General features: G+C 39.2%; 1 protein-coding gene across 3 annotated transcripts in view; it reads right to left on the bottom strand.

Annotated features, from left to right (window-relative positions):
* TANGO6 (transport and golgi organization 6 homolog) overlaps positions 1 to 20,918 on the bottom strand; it is a 194,652-nt gene that overhangs the window by 63,578 nt on the left and 110,156 nt on the right. For 2 of the 3 annotated variants that reach the window (XM_003998190.6, XR_002150077.3), the window contains exon 15: positions 18,486 to 18,626. The exons of the other annotated variant lie outside the window; for it this stretch is intronic. In XM_003998190.6, coding sequence (XP_003998239.3) covers positions 18,486 to 18,626 — 141 coding nt within the window. The remainder of the gene's footprint in view (positions 1 to 18,485; positions 18,627 to 20,918) is intronic. 3 annotated transcript variants of the gene reach the window in all.

Here is a 20,918-nt window from a genome sequence, read left to right as displayed (position 1 = left end):
CCAAGTGTTAGTTAGCCTCATAATATTGACAAACACAAATCATGAAGCCTGTGCCACGAAGAAAACTTCATGTCTGAATTATTAACAGAACATTCCTCAAGCGTTACAGAATCAATCTCTACTACATCAGGTCAAAATGAGGAAAATTAAGTCACAACTTCTTTCTGAAGGGAATATTATATTTTAATTAGATTGTTGGTGTACGCTCTTGTAAGTCCGTAAGTCAAAGCGAATGAAAGAATCTATTTCAAGACTTGCAAAGACAGAATCAGGTGCTCCACTGTACTGTATCCTTTCACATACGCAAGGAAGGATCCAAATTAATGCTTTGATTTGCTCTAAATTGGAATAGGGGAATGAGACGAGAAGACAAAAGTATGAAGACGCTGAAAATAAAAATAGCAAAAGAAAACACTGAAGCATTCAAGTATAATTATATTATTATCTTTTAAGAAAGGGCCCTTGCCAATGGCATCCTATATGTATCCTGAGTTAATGATTCTTACAGTTGATGATTTTCAGAAAAGAAATGCATTATCTACTCAAATCTATTTAAAGAAAACTAATTATAAAAGGTAAGGTTTCTGCTGTTTAGAATACAAAGCTTGGTTTGGGGGAGGAAAAGGACTTACGAATGATTTGGAGGGGTGCCTCGGTGGTTCAGTCAGTTGAGTGTCTGACTCTGGATTTTGGCTTAGGTCCTGATCCCAGGGTCGTGAGATCAAGCCCTGTGTGCGGGCTCTGTGCTGAGCGTGGAGCCTGCTTAAGATGCTCTCTCTCTCTTGTTCTCTCTCTCTCTCTCTCTCTCTCTCTGCCCCACTCCCCAGCTTGCATGCTCTGTCTCTCTCTCAAAAAAAGAAAAAAGAATTATTTGGAAAGATGAGTCACTTCCAAAGAGGTTCCATTGAAAAGCACACAGTGAAGGGCTGTCAAACAAACAGATTTATGTACTGGGATAATGGTTACCTTAGAATAGAGGTCAGGAGACTTTCTGTAAAGAGTCAAAGAGTAAATACTTTTGGCTCTGAGGGCCATACAATTTCTGTGTAACTACTCAACTTTGCCATTGTAGTGCAAAAGTAGCCACAGACAATATATAAGCAAATAAGCTTGACTACTTCAATAAAACCTTATTTAAGGACATGAAATTTACATTTCATATTCTTACCATCTCACAAAAGATTGTTATTTTTTTGCTCCCCTCCTCAAGTATTTAGGCTTCATTATTATTTTTTAAAATAATCTCTACATTCAACATGGGGCTCAAACTTACAACTCCAAGATCAAGTGTTGCATGCTCTACTGACTGAGCCAGCCAGGTGCCTCTCAACCATTTAAAAATGTGAAAACCAGGGGCGCCTGGGTGACTCAGTTGACTTCAGCTCAGGTCATGATCTCGCAGTTCATGAGTTCAGGCCCCGCACTGGGGTCTGTGCTGACAGCTCAGACCCTGGATCCTGCTTTGGATTCTGGTCTCCCTCTCTCTTGAACCCTCCCCCACTGACTCTCTCTCTCTCTCTCTCTCTCTCTCTCTCTCTCTCCCTCCCTCCCTCCCTCCCTCCCTCCCTCCCTCCCTCTCAAAAATAAATAAAACATTAAAAAAATTAAAATAAAAAAAATAAAAATTTGTAAACCATTCTTGCTTATAGGCTGTGCAAAAGTAGGCAACCAGCTGTATTTGACACTCAAATATTTGTAAACGATACCACATATATTATTCCATTTGAGTCTTTCAACATTTCTATGAGAATAACAATTGCTGGATGGATTATACCTGCATTTCTACTAAATGTTAAAAAAAAAAAGGATGAGTCTCTCATTTCTTGCTCTGAATTGCCTATTAATCTACTTTTTCTCACCATTCTCACAGACATCCCTCTAATCAAACCGCTCATCTCTTTGTGCCAAGGAATACCACATCAGGCCTTCCAGAGATCTCTCTGGCTCTAGGCCCTCCTTTCTTCATCCATTTTCCATGCCCCTGCCAACCACACCTACACGCCTCTCGTGTTGCTTCCTTTCTTAAGAATTTATCATGATTCCCAAATGCCCATCATATCAAATCCAAGCTCCCCTGTCCAGCCTTCAGGGCTCTGCCCCACCCTCTCCATCTAGACTTACTTCCACAAGGCACTTAACACAACTTGCTGTAGGAAGACATTTCTCAATTCATACCACATGCCTTCCACTTTTGTTCTGTTCTCATGCTTTCTTTCCTATCTGGGGACATCTTTTCTCCTTCTTTCTCACATACCCTGGTTGGGTATCCACCATCATCTCTTGCCCAAATTGCCCAAACAACATTCAAAGCAGGTCTCCTTGCTTCTGGTCTTGTCCCACTCTCATCCTTCATAAGCATCCAAAGTGATTTTGCTAAACTGTAATTATGACCAATTCTTCCCTTCTTAAAACCTTTCAGTGGCCTCCATTTAAGGGGTCAACAGAAGTCCAAATCCCTTAACAAAGCACATGTGGTTGTTTATGATCTTGGCTTCTTGAACTAGGCCAGGCCATGGAACCTGGTCTGAGTTTGAAGATGAATGAGAATCATGATTTCTTCTCTTTTTTATTTAATTAAAAATGTTTTAAGTAAACTGTATGCTCAACATGGAGTTGAAACTTACAACCCCAAGATCAAGAATCATATGCTCTACGAACTGAGCCAGCCAAGTACCCCTGATTTCTTCTCTTTTAGTTTTATTTACTCCTAAAGCAGCAAACATGCAGGACAAAGATATATGAGTTAGGTAAGGATTCAGGTGTGTGAATACAGTTTCCCACTGCCTCTCTTCAATCTCAGGGAAATGTGCTGAAATGTACAGATCAGACTCAAAGCAGCTTGCAGCTAAGGATAAAAGTACTGAATTGAGATTTCAACTGCTGCACATCACAGGCATGACAAAGTCTGCAGTTTGAGTCTAAGTTAATTAATTGCCTGTTAAAACAAAATTTAACAGTGTTTGGTGGACTACAAAAGTATCCACAGTCTCCCCAACATAATACCCATAATGTCCAGGGAATAATCCAAACTTAGTTGTTATACAAAAATATGACCTGTTCTGCAGGAGAAAGATGATCAACAGAAGCCAATACTGAAATGATAAAGATATTTTAACTACCAAAATGGATTTTAATTTTTTTTGACATTTATTTATTTTTGAGAGAGAGAGTGAGACAGAGCATGAGTGGGGGAGGGGCAGAGAGAGAGAGGGAGACACAGAATCCGAAGCAGGCTCCAGGCTCTGAGCTGTTAGCACACAGCCCAACATGGAGCTTGAACCCACGAATCGTGAGATCATGACCTGAGCCGAAGTCGGACACTTAACCAACTGAGCCACCCAGGTGCCCCTACCAAAATGGATTTTAAACCAGCTACTATAACTATGTTCAAGGAAGTAAAGGAAAATACACTTCTAATAAATGAAAAGATAGGAAATCCAATAGAGATGCAGAAAAATATAAAAATAACGAAATGAGGAATAAAAGAACCCAAATATGAAATTCTAGAAATGAAAAATACCTAAAAAAATTCACTGGATGGGCTAAATTCACAGGATGTCAAAGAAAAGAATTTCTGAACCTGAAGATGGGTCAATTGAAACTGTACAATCTGAAGGAAAGAGAAAAGTTTGGGCAGGAGGTGGGGTGGTGGAAAGAGCACAGTCTAAGAAAATAACAAAAAAATTCTAGCACATTTATAACTGGAATCCTAGAATGAGGACTAAAATATTAAACAAAGAGATAGTACAGCTAATAAGCCAAGAGTGGAGATTAAGAGTGATAAAATATACTTGATCAATTCATAAGAAATAAGAAAAAGAGGGAAAAGGGAACAAAGAATAGATGACACAAAGAGTAGGATGGTAGATATAAATTCAAACATATCAAAAATTAGTTTAAATATGAACAACCTAAACAATTTAAAAGACTGAAATTAAAAGAGATTATCAAACTGGGTAAAAAAAAAATCCAATAATATGTTGTCTACAAAAACCCATCTCAAATACAAAGACAAATACAGATTAATAGATAAAGAGCAGAAGAAGTTATACCATAAAAACACTAATTTTAAAAAGTGGAAAGACCATATTAACATCACGAAAAGTAGAATTTGGAAGAAGGAATAAGAAACAAGGATAGAGGCATCAATTCAATGAGAAGATGTAACAATTCTAACTGTGCATACACACAGTAACAGACGTTCAAAATGCGTCAAGCAAAAATTGACAGAATTCAGAGTAGAAATAAGACACATCTGCAATTAGAGTTGGAGATTTCAACCTCCTTTTTCAGTAATTGATACGATAAGTACACAGGAAATCAGTCAGGATACCAAAGATGTCCACAAATTATCAACTAACTTGATATAATTGATATTTATATATAGAACACACTTCCAAATGCACACGGAACATTCACCCAAAGAGACCATATCCTGGGCCATAAAACAAGTCTCAACACACTCAAAATAACTGAAATAATATACAATATGTTCTCTGCCCACAAAGAACTCAGGAAGCAATAATGTAAAGTTACTTGGAAAATCAGTAAATATTTGAAGGTTAAACAACAAACACATTTTTTTTTAACGTTTATTTATTTTTGAGACAGAGAGAGACACAGCATGAACAGGGGAGGGGCAAACAGAGAGGGAGACACAGAATCGGAAGCAGGCTCCAGGCTCTGAGCCATTAGCCCAGAGCCTGACGCGGGGCTCGAACTCGCGGACCGCGAGATCGTGACCTGAGCTGAAGTCGGACGCTTAACTGACTGAGCCACCCAGGCGCCCCAACAAACACATTTTTAAGTAAGCTGTGGTAGAAATAGAGATTGCAAGCAAGATTAGAAAATATTTTGAAATGAATAAAAAATGAAAACACATCAAAATTTATGAAATGCAGCTAAGGTTGTTCTTAGGGGATAATTTGTAGTTTTAATGCTTACTTTAGAAAAAAAGAAAGGTCCAAAATCAGTGATCTAAGCTTTCACTTTACGAAACTAGAAAAATAAGCAAATTAAACCAAAAGTTAATAGAAGGAAGTGTTGTAGGCAACCTCTGAAATGGCATCCTATGATTCCCATCTCCTAATATTCATGCCTTGTGTAACTCCCTCCTCTTGAATTGTGGCTAAAGCTAGTGACTCGCTTATAACAGACTGTGACAAAAGTGATGGGATGTCCATTCTGAGATTAGGTTACAAAATGACTACCACTTCATCTTGCTTGCCCTCTCTTGCTCTCCTGCTTGCTCAATCTGGTGAAAGCTAGCTGCCATGCCTATGGAGAAACCCATATGGCAAAGAACTGAGGGAGGCTGCAGGTCAACAATCAGCAAAGAACTGACACCTTCAGTCTAACAGCTCACAAACAGCTGAATCCTACCAACCATGTGAGTGAGTGTGAAAACGGCTCTGTTCTCAGTTTATTCTTCAGATGAGACCGCAGCCCAGGCAACACCTTAACTGCAGCTTTATGAGACTCTTTGAGGTTGAGACACCCAGTTAAGCCATGCTCAGATTCCTGAATTATAGAAACTGGGATAAATGTTGTTTTCATCTGGTAAGTTTTGAGGTAATTTGTTTCATAGCAATAGATAACTAAGAGAGAAAATTAATTAAAGGCTGGTTCTTTGCAAAAATAATGTCAATATACTCAATAAACCTCTGCTAGACTGACCAGGTAATGAGTAGCACTGTGTGCATGAAAAGAGAAGAGGACTAAGGACACTGCCCTCGAGGATTCTGACCTTCGGAGATCTGGTAGTGGAGGAAGACTCAGCAAGGAAGACTAAGGAAGAATAGAGGGATAAGAGGAGAATCAGGCAACTCTACTGTCTGGGAGGCCTGAAGAGGAAAGTATTTCGAAAAGGAAGTGGTGGCCAAACACATCAAATGCTACAGGATGATTAGGTAAAGTGAGGATGAAGAAGGAATCAATGGCTTTTTCAATATTTTGGTGGATACGGGAATGTTGAGGATGAAAGTACCACTGGAGTGACTTGGGAAAAAATTGATAAGGGAGAAAGTACAGCAAACAAATCCAGACAACTTTTTCTAAGAGTTTTACTATGAAAGAGACCAGAGGGGGTACCTGGGTGGCACAGTCGGTTAAGTGTCCGACTTCAGCCAGGTCACGATCTCGCGGTCCGTGAGTTTGAGCCCCGAGTCGGGCTCTGGGCTGATGGCTCAGAGCCTGGAGCCTGTTTCTGATTCTGTGTCTCCCTCTCTCTCTGCCCCTCCCCCGTTCATGCTCTGTCTCTCTCTGTCCCAAAAATAAATAAACGTTGAAAAAAAAATTAAAAAAAAAAAAAAAAAAAAAAAAAAAAGAAAGAGACCAGAGAAATAGGGCAATAACTAGAAGGGGAGATAGTTTTCTGAGAAGTCTTTTGTTTATTTGTTTAAAAATTTATTAAGTAATGTTTATATATAGATGGAAGTAATTTAGTAGAAAGAAGAAACTGATGATGCAGACGACCCAATTCAGAAGCAGTTTTACTTCAGGGGCCTTCATCCTTGGGAAATTCCTAGAAATAAGCCCTAGTCACCAGTGAGCACGGTCTGGGGGTAGGTGTGTCTTTGTTGACCTTCCAAGAGAGAAGCTTGTTCCCAGTGGTAACTGTAGCTTTAGTTCTTACGCGTGAGTGGGGGTAGTACAAACCTGGTCCCTGGCTTTATGCTAGTAGCCTGGTTTGGGTTCAGTTCCTATTTTCCTGAGAAAGTTGAAATTCTACCCACTGCTGTCTGGTGTCCCAGTTGGCCTGAGGCTTTAGTCCCTGTAGAGTTAATACTTGGAGCTTCAGGTAATAATAAGCATCGAGTGCTTATTATATACCTGGCATTTTAATCTTATTAACTCCCTGTAAGCCTCACAACAGTTCTATGAAGTAGGTGTTATTATTATGATTATTTTACAGATGAGGAAACTGAGGCACAGAAGTGTTAAGTAGCTTGCTTATGGTCAGACATTCAAAATTCAGGGATTTGAGTGCAGGCAGCCCAACTTCAGAACCCAAAGGTTTTGCAGTAATTTGCAGAGAAGGAATATACGGGAGTAAGGGTTTATCTTGCAGCACATAATAATTTGGGCATGCTGATCTAAAAGAATTCTCCACTGTAACATCAAAATATTCACACTGTGGACAGTGATTTAATTTTAGCAAAACATGATATATCACATTAAAATACTGTTATAAATTTGATATTTTTGCTGCTGTTGGCATTAAAATTTTAATTATGGGGGGGGGGGCCTGGATGGCTCAGTTGGTTAAGCAATCAACTCTTGATTTTGGCCCAGGTCATGATCTCTCAGTATGTGGGATCAAGCCCCACATCAGGCTCCATACTGATAGTGTGGAGCCTGCTTGGGATTCTCTCTCTCCTCTCTCTCTGCCCTTTCCCCTGCTTGTGCACATGCACACACACTCCTTCTCTCTCAAAATAAATAAACTTAAAAAAAAAGTAAATGTGTTTCTTTTTAAAGCTGTAAATAAACTAAAAATTATAACCTAATTTTATGTTTTTGCATATTTACTTAATATTATAATAAATAAATATTATTTAACCAAAAAATTAATGTCTGCTTTTCAAAAGACACCATTAAGAAAAGACTGGGAGACAATGTTTGTGATACATATTCCCGACAAAGGACTTGTATCCTCTCCATGTAAAGCACGCTTACAACTCAATAAAAATAAATAATACAATTAAAAATGGAAAAAGATCTGAAAAGTTGCTTCACAAAAGAGATACATGAATAGAAAGTAAGCACATAAAAAGACATGTGCTCAACATAATTAGTCATCAGGGAAATACAAATTAAAACCACAGTGAGATACCACTATAGGTCCACTAAAATGGCTAAAAACTAAAACAAAAAAAAAGTATTGATAAAGGGATGGCAAGGATATGGAGCCACTGGAACTTTCATACATTGCTGGTCATAATGTACAATGGTACAACTACTTTGGAAAACAGTTTGGCAGTTTCTTATACATATACTGTATGACCCAGCAATTCCAGTGTCAGTACTTAACCAAGAGAAAAAATATACATACATTCACACAGAGACTTGTACTAGAATGTTCATAGCCGCCACACTCATAATAGCTCAAAACTGGAAATGATCTGAATGTCCATCAACAGGTAAATGTGTGAACAAATTTAGTATATTCATATAAAGTAATATTACTTAGAAATAAAAGGTAGTGAACTAACGATAGACACAACAACGTTGATGAATCTCAAAAACAGCATGCTAAGCAAAAGAAGTAAACCCAAAGGGGTACACATTGTATAACTCCATTCACGTAAAACTCTAGAAAAGACAGATCTAACCCATGATAACAGAATTCATCGGGGGTTCCCTGGGGTGGAGTGTGGAATGGGACATGGGAGATAATTTGAGCACAAAGGAACTTTTTGAGGTGATGAAAATGTCCTATACTTTGACTGTAGTGATGGTTACATGGATTTATATCCAACTTTGTTGAAATGTGCACTTAAAATGGGAGTATTTTATTGTATGTAAAGTATACCTTGGTAAAGTTGGCTTCAAAGAAAGGAAATTGCAGATTAATAGCTTGTACTAATATTAAGAGTAATGGTAATAGTATTAAAATTTGTTTTTGTAAAAGAGGGAAAAAGCCCACATATGTCTGCATGTATCTATGGGAGCACAGGGAAAGGTATGACAGAATGTATGCCAAACTATTATCATTGTTTTCCTTGGGAGGTAAGAACAGTAAATGTAACGAATATTTGGGACAGACTGGACTTTCCTTTATCCGTATTGTTCGGCTTATGGCAATAACCACCACTATTTTTGGTAGTGTGGTAGTTAGTACACACAGGTATGGCTGCCAACACACCATCCCTGAACACAGTGCTGTTTCTCTCATCAAAAATTAGAGGCTACTTCCCCTCCCCTTGAACCTGGGCTGGATGTACAACTTACTTTGATAGTAGAATGTGGCAGAAGTCATACTAAGCCAGTTCTAGGTTGAGCTCTTAATAGGCATGGTAACTACCAAATGATGAGTGTCCACACACAGGGAAGAGAATAACCATGTGGAAGAGCACTAAGCTGCCCCAGTCAGCACCCCAGCCAAGTGCAGCCTCCTGGGTGAGCCCAGCCTACACTCCACGCAGCAGAAGAACCACCAGCTGAGCCCAGACACCTCCATGTGAAGCAGACACGGGCTGCGCTGCCAAGCTTGATACATATTATGGAATTCTGAACAAACGAATGGTTGTTGGCTTTAAGCCATTAAATTCTGGGGTTGTTTACGACACAGAAGAGAGCCAAAACGTGTTATGAAAGAAAAGCCCACAAAGTAAAATTTTTTCATCACTAAAGTAAAAGTTAAAATATTTCTGGAAACTACCTAATTAGAATGCCCTTGAAGTGAACGATATGATGCTGCACCTTTGAACAAATTTTGTTGAGTAAGATACTTCTAAAGCTGATTTGTCATTCCTTGACTAGTCTTGTAAATTGCTTAAGAGCAAGATGTATTAATAATGTATTTCTTAAAAACAAGACTTTTTCCCCCCATTGCAATCAAGACAAAGAAAATAACACACAACAAAGAACTTGCTTAGTCTGTTCCCTTTGAAAAACACAATTTTCAAAAGATATTTTTCTCTGTCTGACAACACACATAGCAGGGGGTCCAAAGAGCTCTAGCTCACCCACAATTTTAGGAAGTAATCTGTTAGTATACAAACAATTTAAAATATAAACAGCTTTTGAGCCAGTGATTCCACTTTGGCAAATATCAATCTTACAGAAATAAAGGCCCAGTACTTAGCATGTACATATATACAGAAAATGCATATATACATATTAATATATATTTCTGTTTGCACACATATATGAGAATTCATATTGCAGTCTGTATGCCATAGGAAACACAAAACAGAAAAAACTGAAGGTCCAAGCACAGAGGAATGGTTGAATAAATGGTAAAAACTGTGTGATACATCCATACTATAACAATATTATAGTCATTTAAAAGCTCCTCTCCTCTACGGGAAACAGGAGGAAAAGAGGAGAGAGGGAAATAAACTACAAGAGGCTCTTAATGATCCAGAACAAACTGAGGGCTGCTGGAGGGAGGTGGGTGAGGGATGGACTAGACGGGAGATGGGTATTAAGGAGAGCACTTGTGATAAGCACTGGGTGTTGAATGTAAGTGATGAATCACTGAATTCTACTCCTAAAATAAACTTTGCACTGTATGTTAACTAAAACTTAAATTAAAATTAAAAATAATAATAACAATAAAAGATCCTCCTCTCATCTTAACTCCCAGGCCAAACCAACTGGAAATCAGAGTAACCTACTAGACAAATCCAATTATCCCATTTTCCTTTATTTTCTACAACTGGCTAGAAGAAGGTGGTTGTCAGAGCAGAATCTGGGGCTGAATTCCCTCCTCTCTGGGAAGACGATAGGGTTTCTAAAGTCACATTATGGGCTTCACCTGAGCTAGATGGGATCATGGGTTGCTCACGATTTGGATGAACTCTAAGGTAGCAGTGACTGCTGAACTAAAACTTAAAAAATGAAGCAGGTAATATGGAAAAGTTGACAGAGCACATTAAATAAGGGTGTTTTACAGGTTTTAAGAGTTAGAAATATACCCTCAAGCACAGACCCACCCTTTTCTTGGAATATAGAGTAATTTGAGAAAAAGTGCCTTTAAACCTGGAAATATAAGCTGTTTTGCCCCACTATTCCCAGGTGACACTCTACTTCCCATAGCATACTCCAACAGAGACAAGAGATTTGGTTCTCTCCCCTCATTCCTCATTCCAAATATTAATTCCTGATCTTTCCTACAGAGTTCACTGAAGGTAAATTCTTCAGATGGAGCAACATGACTATGGCTTTCTATTTTCACTCTCATTTTTAGAAGTTTCTGACCTACAGTAAACTGGAACTTGTCTGAGCTTGCTGATTAGAAGACTACGTTTTGCCTCTAAAAATAATTGCGTACTGTTCTTTGCATATCATGATGACACTACCAGATCTGAGGTGCACTTCTGGAGCAGCAGTGGTTTCACACTGAGTCATGTATCCACCCTTCCACCCATCCATCAGTCCTTCCCTCCTTCTCCCCCTCCTTCCCTCCCTCCCTCGCTTCTTCCTCTTTTCATCTACCCACCCACGGACCAACATTCTCTGACAGGTTCCTCCATTCATTCTGGAAGCAAAGGTACACATTTTGGAGATGGCTGGTTAGGGTTAGAAGTTTGGTCTGAAGTCATGGAAAATTTTTTCTCTGTGAGAACTTAGCAGTCTCATTCACTGCTAAGAGTACACATCTCTGGAGGGCAACTTAGCTCTAAATATCAAGAGCCTTAAGCGCATGCATATACTTTTTGACCTAGTAATTTTCCTTGTAGGAACCAATCCTAAGGAAAGGATCAATGACTTACCAAAAGAATTTATGTACAAGAATAATCAATAGCACACCTCATAATCCTCATAAAGTTCCTCATAAAGTAAGGAACTGGAAATAACCTAATAAACAATAATCTCTTTCTAAAAGACAATTAAATAAAATTATGATAAATTCAAGCTATTGATTATAATACAACCAATAAATCTTATATTCTCAAAATTTTAATGACATGGAAAAGTGCTTATAAGTAATGTTAAATGAAAAAAAAGCAGTATACATACAGTATAATTACAATTATGAGAAAGAAAAGGAAACTAGAAGACATCAAAATGTAAACAAAGAGTGGTTACTTCTGAATGGTGGAACTATTAGTGTCACCTTTTTTAATACTTTTTCATATCTTCCAAATTGTCCAAGATGACCATGGATTACTGATACAATTATGAAAAAGGTCTATAAATAGATTTTAAAGTTACACCTCTCAAAAAAATTCGACATGAGTAAGAAAAAGAGAAGGAAGATGAGAAAAAAAAAATAGTTATTCGGTCTGGGCCTCAACCTTCAATTCCAGCCAGATTAGTATTTCCAGTTTATATTAATATAAATATTCGTTACATTGAACTATATTGATGCTAACCTAGGCAGACTTGGCAAGAAGCATTTCATTTGATCCTCTGAATTTTGCTGAAAAATTTCTCCTTTTGAAATATGAAAACTCTAATCCTTGACTGTTGTCTATTGCTGCTGAAATCTATAAATACTCAACTCCCAGACTATCCAATTATTCACATGTCCGACCTACCCTTTTATCTTAATTCAGACATATGCTGTGAGTTGAAAATCTCTGAAAACTATCAGACAAAAAGCTATTTTTCAAAAATTGGCCTGCGGTGTGGTGATAAGGACAAGGAATTGATGCAGCCCCATAGTACAGTACCACATTCAACTGCAGGATCTCAAGAAAAAGGACAAAGACCACTTCCCCTGCGCTCCTACAGTGCCCTCCACAAGCAGACCACCTGACAGCGATGGTCTGTGTATGAGTCACTCTCACCTACTAAACTGTAAGCTCCTTGCAGGAAGAGATTATGGCTTTTTCATGCTCTTACTTCCAGCCCCGGGTACAGAATCTGCCATTTAGTAGCTAATCAAAAAACATTTCTGAACTAAACTATATTGATACTCCTACCCCCAAGATTGAGAAAAAAATAAGTATACTCAAGACTAAAAACAAAAAACAAACCTTTGAGTATTAGGAAGAGCTATCATATAACCCAAGAATTTATACTATTTAGAACTTGACAAAAGCAGGAAATTAAATTAGAATGCAGAAAATGTTTGGGTATTATTATGGGCAGAGGTGGAAACTGCTTTCCTGTCAAGGATTTCTGACCTAAGCTTTGGATTCACATGAGAGCCACGTACAAATAAAAAGCAATCTCATGTATTCTTCTCTCTCCTTTCTAAGAATATGAAATAGATACTGGAAAAGTATATAAATCTTCCCTAAATATAAGAGATAATTTAAAAATATAATCTAGTTCATATTATGGTCCATTAAATGTAAAAGGAAGGCAAGCAAGGGTAGGAGGCATATATAATCACCTCAAAGGTAGACACAGGCTTTTTAATAAGGACAACTCCCGAATTCAGCAGGTATCAGAAAAGATATCACTGGAAATTACGGTCATAAGATTGGTATAAAATAGATAAACCAGGTGCACAAGCTCCCACATCCAAAAGGATGTGTAAATATATTACAGAAAGGAACAAATAACTTTTTCAAACTCTCCCCAGTGAGATGGCAATATAAAAAGTAACAGATGGGAGATAGGCTGGAAATTCGGTCAAGGCCACCAGGATGACTGAGTATTGTACAACTCCAGGGCATGCCATTCATACAATAACACCTCTTGGAACTTTTATGGCTGTGAACAACCTGCATAATCGTATGTTGTAGTCCTGCATTTATCACATGTGAGTAATGTTATAAAGCAGAAACAGAATGGTCCACATGAGCTCTACAACAGGGTATATCAACATGGGGCCCTACTGACATTCCGGGCCAGATCATTCTGCATTGTAGGGGGCTGTCCTGTACACTGTAGGCTGTTGAGGAGCATCCCTGCCTTATACCCACTAAATGGCCAGTAATATTCTCCTGGCCCCAGTTGTAACAACTAAAAATGTCTCCAGATATCTCCTAGGGAGCAAAATTCTTTCCCCTGCCTCCCTATTTGAAAATCACTAATCTAGAGAACAAAGGACGGGCAATGTTTGTTCAGCCCTGCTGAAGAGAAAGCAGATATCGCATCTGGCATATGTGAGAAAGCTGTGTAGTCTCCATCAGATCAGGAATAAGGCTCCAGGCGGCCTCAGAAGGAAATACCGTCGCATATGTATTCAATCCTCTTCACTTTCATTCTACTTTTTAAGTAATGTCCCAATTGCCGATTCACTATCTTGGGCACTGTATTCTAATGATATATTTTTAAAAGAAGTTTTAAAAACTGCAATGACAGATAACAGTCCACAGGTTATTGTCAACATCGACACTGGGCCATATAAGAAGAAACATAGGGAGAAACATTTGGAGTGATTGGTAATTTAGCAATGTGTTAAGATTAAATTTCTAAAAGTACAATAAAAAACTAAACAGTTCCTTAAATAAAAGAAACGAAACCAAAATCTCTCCACAATATTTTCTACATTGAAGAGTAGAGATTAAAACATACAGATTAATATATAATCTTGGTTTGAGAAAGCCTTCCTATAGGAAGAAAAACCATAAAGGCGTAGATAGATTTGCCTATATCAAAATAAAAAACCTCTGTATTTCAAAATAAAGTGAAACAGAAAGTATGAACACAACTACAATGTAAACAACCCATAGAAAATAGTCACAACATAAATTTCAGTGGTTCACAATTTTTAAATAGGTAAAGGTTTTATAAATCAAATAACAAAATCAATACCCCCAACAGAAAGATGGAGAAAGAATAGGAAAAGCCAATTTACACACACACACACACACACACACACCCTCCACATACACACAAAATTTAGTCAATAAATATATGAAAAATGTTTAACCTTATCAATGGAATTAATGGAAGTAAAAACAAGGTAGCATTTCTTTATACATGTGCTTGATAAAAATGATAATACATGGTATATACAGTACTGACGAGGGTATAGACAAATATTCTCAAACACGGAAATATAAACTGGCACAATCCCAGGGGGACGGGCAAAATGGCTAAAGGAGAGTGGGAGGTACAGGCTTCCATGGAATGAGTAAGTCACAAGAACAAAAGGCACAGCATAAGGAATACAGTCAATGATACTGTAACAGCATTACATGGTTGACAGATGGCGAATATACTTGTAGCGAGCACAGTATAACATATAAACTTCTCAAATCGCTATGTTGTACACTTGAAACTACTTTAACATTGTGTGTCAACTATACTCAAATTAAAATTTTTAAATAAATAAACTGGCACAACCTCCCTGGAAGACAACTTAGCAATAAATATCTTTAAAAATATGCCCATGCTTTTAACAAATTCTACTTTTAGAAAATTGTTTTCCTAGGAAATGATCATGAATCTGCACAAAGGATTTAGCTACAAGGATATTCATCTTAATGTAATTCATAACAGCAAAAACTCGGACCAACCTGTAAGTTGGTCACTTGAAAAAATTATGGTACATTCAAATGATATATTACCATGCAATCATTAAAAATTACAGAGGATGTGGAAAATGTCCATGTTAATGACAGGAAAAAGGTGCTTAATAACATGGGAGAATGTTCAGGATGCAACACTGTTTTGGGTAATAAGACTGGGTCTGGAGTCAAGCTGTCTGAGTTCAAATTCGGGATCTACCATTAATTAGCTGTGTGACATTAGGCAAGTTAGTAGCCCTCTCTGTAGCTGTTTCTTAATGTCTAAAAAAAATATACAACCCTTATGAAATAATGGATCTAGGCTACAATTATCAATGGTTACTTAAAACCAGGAGGAGGAAGGTTGATGGAGAAGTTTATAACAGATATACCTGACTAGAAACACCACTAATCGCCCTCAGCACCACTAAAATGAGACGACCAGACATTATGTGCCTCCTCTTGTGAGACAACAGGAAAGACCATACACAGCATGCCTATGAAGTATTTTTAGCCCTCAAATTTGACCGCGATTTACAAAAGTGTCTAGATCTGTCGGCATACTAGAAATATGGGGATTTGAGTCCATGAAAATGAAGTTTGAGAACAATCAAATAAACGGACAGTGACAAAAAGTTTAGAATAGTGCTTACCTCTGGGGCAGGTAGGGACTAGGAAGGGACAAAAGGAAACTTCATGGGCTACTACAAGCGTTCTACACTGACGTTAGTATACTTTCTATACTTCACTGTGTGTGTGTGATACCTCCGTTTTTAAAAATGGCAAGAAAAAAGCTCCTGATTTTCACCATCGTCTAGCAGCAGGAAGGAAAGCAGACGTGCTTGGGGAACTAGGCATGATGCCAAGAGGAAGCAGCAGTGTCCCGCACCCGGTTCCCACCTGTGGGCCTCGTTCTCCTGTGGAACTCCCCCTGCTGCAAAGAAGGGCTGGGGGTGGGGACAGAGCAAGTCCCAGGCCAATGAAAGCAGGGTACTTATTAAGGAAGCCTTACAGAGAGGCTGTCCACAGGATTTCCATATCACTGATAAACTAAGAATACTGGCTATGTTGTAAAAACGGGCTTTAACTCCAGTGAAAGGATTTCAGCAAGCCACCTCGTCTCCGCACTTGGACATGTTGGTAATGTGAATTAGAAACTGGCAGGTAAAGCTAAAGGCGGTATCTATGGCTGGATACCTAGAAGAGTAGGCTATGGAAACATTAGAACTTTGAGAATTGATGGAGTTTTCTTTGAAACAGCCCGCAAAAGACTGTTTTGGGAATTGGGCTAATTATAGGCACATGTAAGGTGGAGTAAGACCTCTCTCCCAATCCACCCAGTTCTTCACCTCCACTCCCACCCCTGGTCACTAGAGACCGAGAAACGTGCATTTCGGTGTTCATCATCCTGGCGGTAGAGGTCTACCAGAAGTTACAGAGAAAGTACATGTTACACTGATGTAGTCTATGTATGGCATACGTTCCTTCTTAGCTCCAATAATCCCAATGATAGACGCAAATAGAAGTCACAGGTTGCACTTGGACCTGAGATACTTGAAGCTTAACATTCACACCTCCTGTGAGAGAATGATTTCTTATAATGGTGCACTTGTCTGGTATGTTTCGGATCCATATTTAGGACTAAGGCAAATATAGAAAGTTGGTCTTTCTTTAAAGACTAGAAAACATTTTTTTTTCTAAATTTCACTTTCATGAGATTTTTCTTTCACTAATCAAAAGATTTAGGTAGAAAAAAATTATTTAAGTGGGTAGAGATCTAGGTCCTCTTTTTTAACCAGGAGGGACGCCCAGAAATTAGGAAAATTCAGGGCTATATCTGAAGAAATAATGCATGGTTATTCAGAAGCTTTGTAAATACTTTGAATGCTGGTAAAGAAGAAATCAGTGTGATTTCTCAAAGCAAGTGGCAAAAAGCTATTTTGTTTTCCAAAATCTTCACCTATTGGGTAGAGTAACATTTACGAGCTCACAGACAAATTAGTCAAACTGAAGCTGAGATCACTTCTCTCTCTGCCTTAGGTCACAGGCTAGGGGATACATGATGGAATTACTAAAGGGCCGAGAACAAATCTATCGGTGCTTGAGAAGATGCTGATCTAGATTAAAGAAGAAGTCCAGTTCGGCGTGGCATTGTTTTCAGGCCAAAATATTAACCACTGATGCTACTACATCTCTTAATGTAATGTGACACAGACATACAGAGTGAGAATATGGCCCCCAAACACACCTTAATTCTCCAAGGTCAACATGGCAGCTGGTTGGCTGCCACTGGCCACACTTGAATGACTGGTTTGCCTTATTTTAAGGCTTCAAGCTATCTATATTGAGTGTAGCAGTCAATGGCTAAGTTTATGTAATGCAAGTTAAAGAACCCCCTCCCAATTCTATGTTATATAGCCCAATATAAAAATAACAACAGTATACTTTTTGACTTATGGAGAAATTTGTTAGTTTATCTTAATTTAACCCCCATCTTTAACGTGAACAATTGTTTTCTTTGTCCTGACTCCCCAGTGTCCCATCTCCCAGCCCCTTAAGGGTTCTCAATAAGTAGTAAATAATAGAGTATTTCTTTTCTTTAAAAAAGCAATCTTTCTTGTTAGCAAAAATGAAAATTTATTGAGCCTGTACTGTGTGCCAAACACTATTCCAAGTATTACCTTATTTAATCCTTACAATAGCCCTATGAGTAAGTGCTATTAATATCCTCATATTATACACGATGACACTGAAGTACCAAGACGTTAAGAAATGTTTCCATGGTCACATAGCCAATAAGCAGCAGTTTGAGATTTGAACCCAGATATTGTGACCCAGGAGCTCATGCTCTTACTTACAACTCTCAGCTTATGTAGTCTGGAGCAACGTCCTTTGAGTTGGGGGGTTCAATTCTCAGCACCACTATTTACCAGCTGAAAGTGTCTTGGGACAAACTGCTGAAGGTCTCTGCACCACGATTTCCTCACCTATAAAACGGGTCTAACAACAGGCTCTCTGTAGCATTTGTTGGGAAAACTAGATGAGACTATATATGCAGACGACCTGGCACACAGTAGCCATTCAACAAGAGCTAGTGCTATTCCTTCCCTGTCTGACATTCCTCCTGCTGCTGCTCAGTGTGAAACTTCTCATTCCAGCTCCAACGAAAATCAGGCCCCAACATAGCTGAGGGGCGGAGAACAAGCAGTGGTAGGAAAACAGGCACTATTGCTGCCAATCCCTTAGTGGGCGTGTGGATTGTTGCTAAATCCTTGAGCAGGAAGTAGTTCATCTCAGCCCTGAAACTGTCCTCCCCTTGCTAGCATAAGAAACCTCCAAGGTACACAGACTTTGGTTCCGAAGCCATACTGCCCCCCACCATTTTCCAGGCCGTGGAAAACTCACCTAATGCCCTGACAACTCGCATCAGGACTTCCCCGACTTTCATTCTGGTCTCTGGCGTGTGCTTGTCTTTACCACCGTCATACTGAGCCAACAGGCCAAGCAAGATTTTCTCAGGGTACACATCTGAGAGCAAGGCAACCCCTGGGGTTAAAAATAAAAAGAAAGGATTCATTATGGTTTAAAATTGGAAAGCAAATAAACCCAGACAGCCTGTGACGGGATGAACACTGAGACACTTAAACCCACCTCTGTAATTCTACCAGGAAGGGCTGCCCTTTATTTGGAATGACAGCATAGTGAGTGCAGAGAACACGGGTCTGGGAGTTCAGACTCCTGGATTCTTCTAGTCTCAGTCCTATGTGTTCTCTAAGATCACTTCCAGCACTGGCATTCTATGATTTATGAATTCTAGACTCTTTTTTTTTTTTTTTTTTTGAGAGAGAGAGAGAGAGTGCAAGTGAGGGAGAGAGAGGGGGGGAGGAGGAGAGAGGAGGAGAGAGAGAAGGAGAGAAAGAGAGTCTTAAGTAGGCTCCATGCTCAGCACAGAGCCTGACTTGGGGCTCAATCCTACCACCCTGGGTTCATGACTGGAGCCAAAATCAAAAGTCAGACGCTCAACCTGATGCTCAAATGAGCCACCCAGGCGCCCTTGGATTCTAGTCTCTTAAAGCAGAGGGTAGATGATTATATATTGTGGCAGGGATTCGCAAGCAGCAGGAGAGGACTGGATTAAATACCCTCCAGAGAGCCCTCCAAGTCTGAGACTCTATGGTTCTATGACTAGTATTATTCCTGCCAAAGCACAGCAGTGCTTCCTGTCTTTGCTGCGGTTCTCTGTTCCAATATGAGTATTCTCTGTAAAACCGTCAACGATGAGAATAATTTCCACAAGGAAATATCTTCAGAGCATTTTGGGCATGATCAGTAGGAGACCCATACTTATGGCTGAGTTCCCTGATCAGAAGTGGGGAAGGTCCTGCTCTTGAGTCTCTCTTCCAAGTATGGTAGTAGCCCCCCCTTATTCGCAGGGGATATGTTCCAAGACCCGCAGTGAATGTCTGAAACTGCAGATAGTTCCAAACACTCTATATTCTATGTTTCTTCCTATACATACCTACCTATGAAAAAGTTTAATTAATTAACTTATTTTTTGATTTAATGTTTATTTATCTTTGAGCAAGAGAGAGACAGAGTGCAAGCAGGGAAAGCGCAGAGAAAGAGGGAGACACAGAATCTGAAGTAGGCTCTAGGCTCTGAGCTGTCAGCACAGAGCCTGATGTGGGGCTTGAACCCACAAACCATGAGATCATGACCTGAATGGAAGTCGGACATTCAACCTACTGAGCCACCCAGGTGCCCCTAATAAAGTTTAATTTATAAATCAGGCATAATAAGATATTAACAACAGTAACTAATCAAATAGAACAATTGGAACAATTGCAATAACAATAACTGTTATAAGTGTTATGTGAATGTGGTCTTTCTCTCTCTCAAAATATCTTAATGTAGTGTATTCTCCCACATTCTGCTTGTGATGACGTGAGATAATAAAATGGCTACATGAGCAGACGAAGTGAGGTCAGTGACGCAGGCATTGTGACAGTGTTCAGCTACTACTGACCTTCTGATGATTTAGTCAGGAGGAGGATTATCTGCTTCCAGACCACAGGTGACCGAGGCTAATTGAAACTGTGGAAAGGCAAACTGCAGATGAAGGGAGACTCCTTCACTTCCTGATTCCTTTTCCCATCATGCCAGTACCTCCTAGATGTGTAATCATTATCTGAGCCCCGCCCCATATCGAGCAAACTTTACACGGACGGAGAGAGGAGGGGATATATGATCTATGACAGAATTAGAAATAAAGCCCCTAGTCTCAAAATTATATAAATACAAATTGGGTTACTTGGGAAGAAAACGTTACACACTTTTAAAGAATAGTGGGGAAGAAGAAAAAAACAAAGGAAAGAAATACAGGTTTCAAAATATATCCAGGAAGAGACTGCTTCTTTTTACCACCTCTACTTCAACTACTCTGGTCCATCATTTCTGGCCTGTTGATTTCCTTTTTTTTCCCTCCAATAATCTCCTAATTGGCCCGTCTGCTTTTATCATTTACCTTCATCACAGCTGGAACCATCTGGCTAAACCAAATCAGGCCCCATCATTCTTCTGCCCAAAGCCCTCAATGGTTTCCCTCTCCCTTGTTTGTGAGCAAACCCCATCGCCACCTGCCTTTGCTCACTCACTGACCTCATCTTTTACCACTACTCTCCCCTGCTCACTATCCTCCAGCACCTCTGGCCTCCTCACTGTTCTGAGAGTAGACCACGCTGCTTCAGGTCTACTGTCTTCCTCTGACATCCCGCTCTGCCCAGGCTTCTCCTCCTACAGGTAGCCTTAGGGCTTGCTCCCCAAGCCCCATCATGTCTC

Source organism: Felis catus, chromosome E2, assembly GCF_018350175.1.
Source record: "Felis catus isolate Fca126 chromosome E2, F.catus_Fca126_mat1.0, whole genome shotgun sequence".
In the NCBI taxonomy this organism is placed as follows: domain Eukaryota; kingdom Metazoa; phylum Chordata; class Mammalia; order Carnivora; family Felidae; genus Felis; species Felis catus.
Note: the sequence above shows the minus strand (reverse complement) of the source record. Positions and strands in the feature narration are given on the sequence as shown.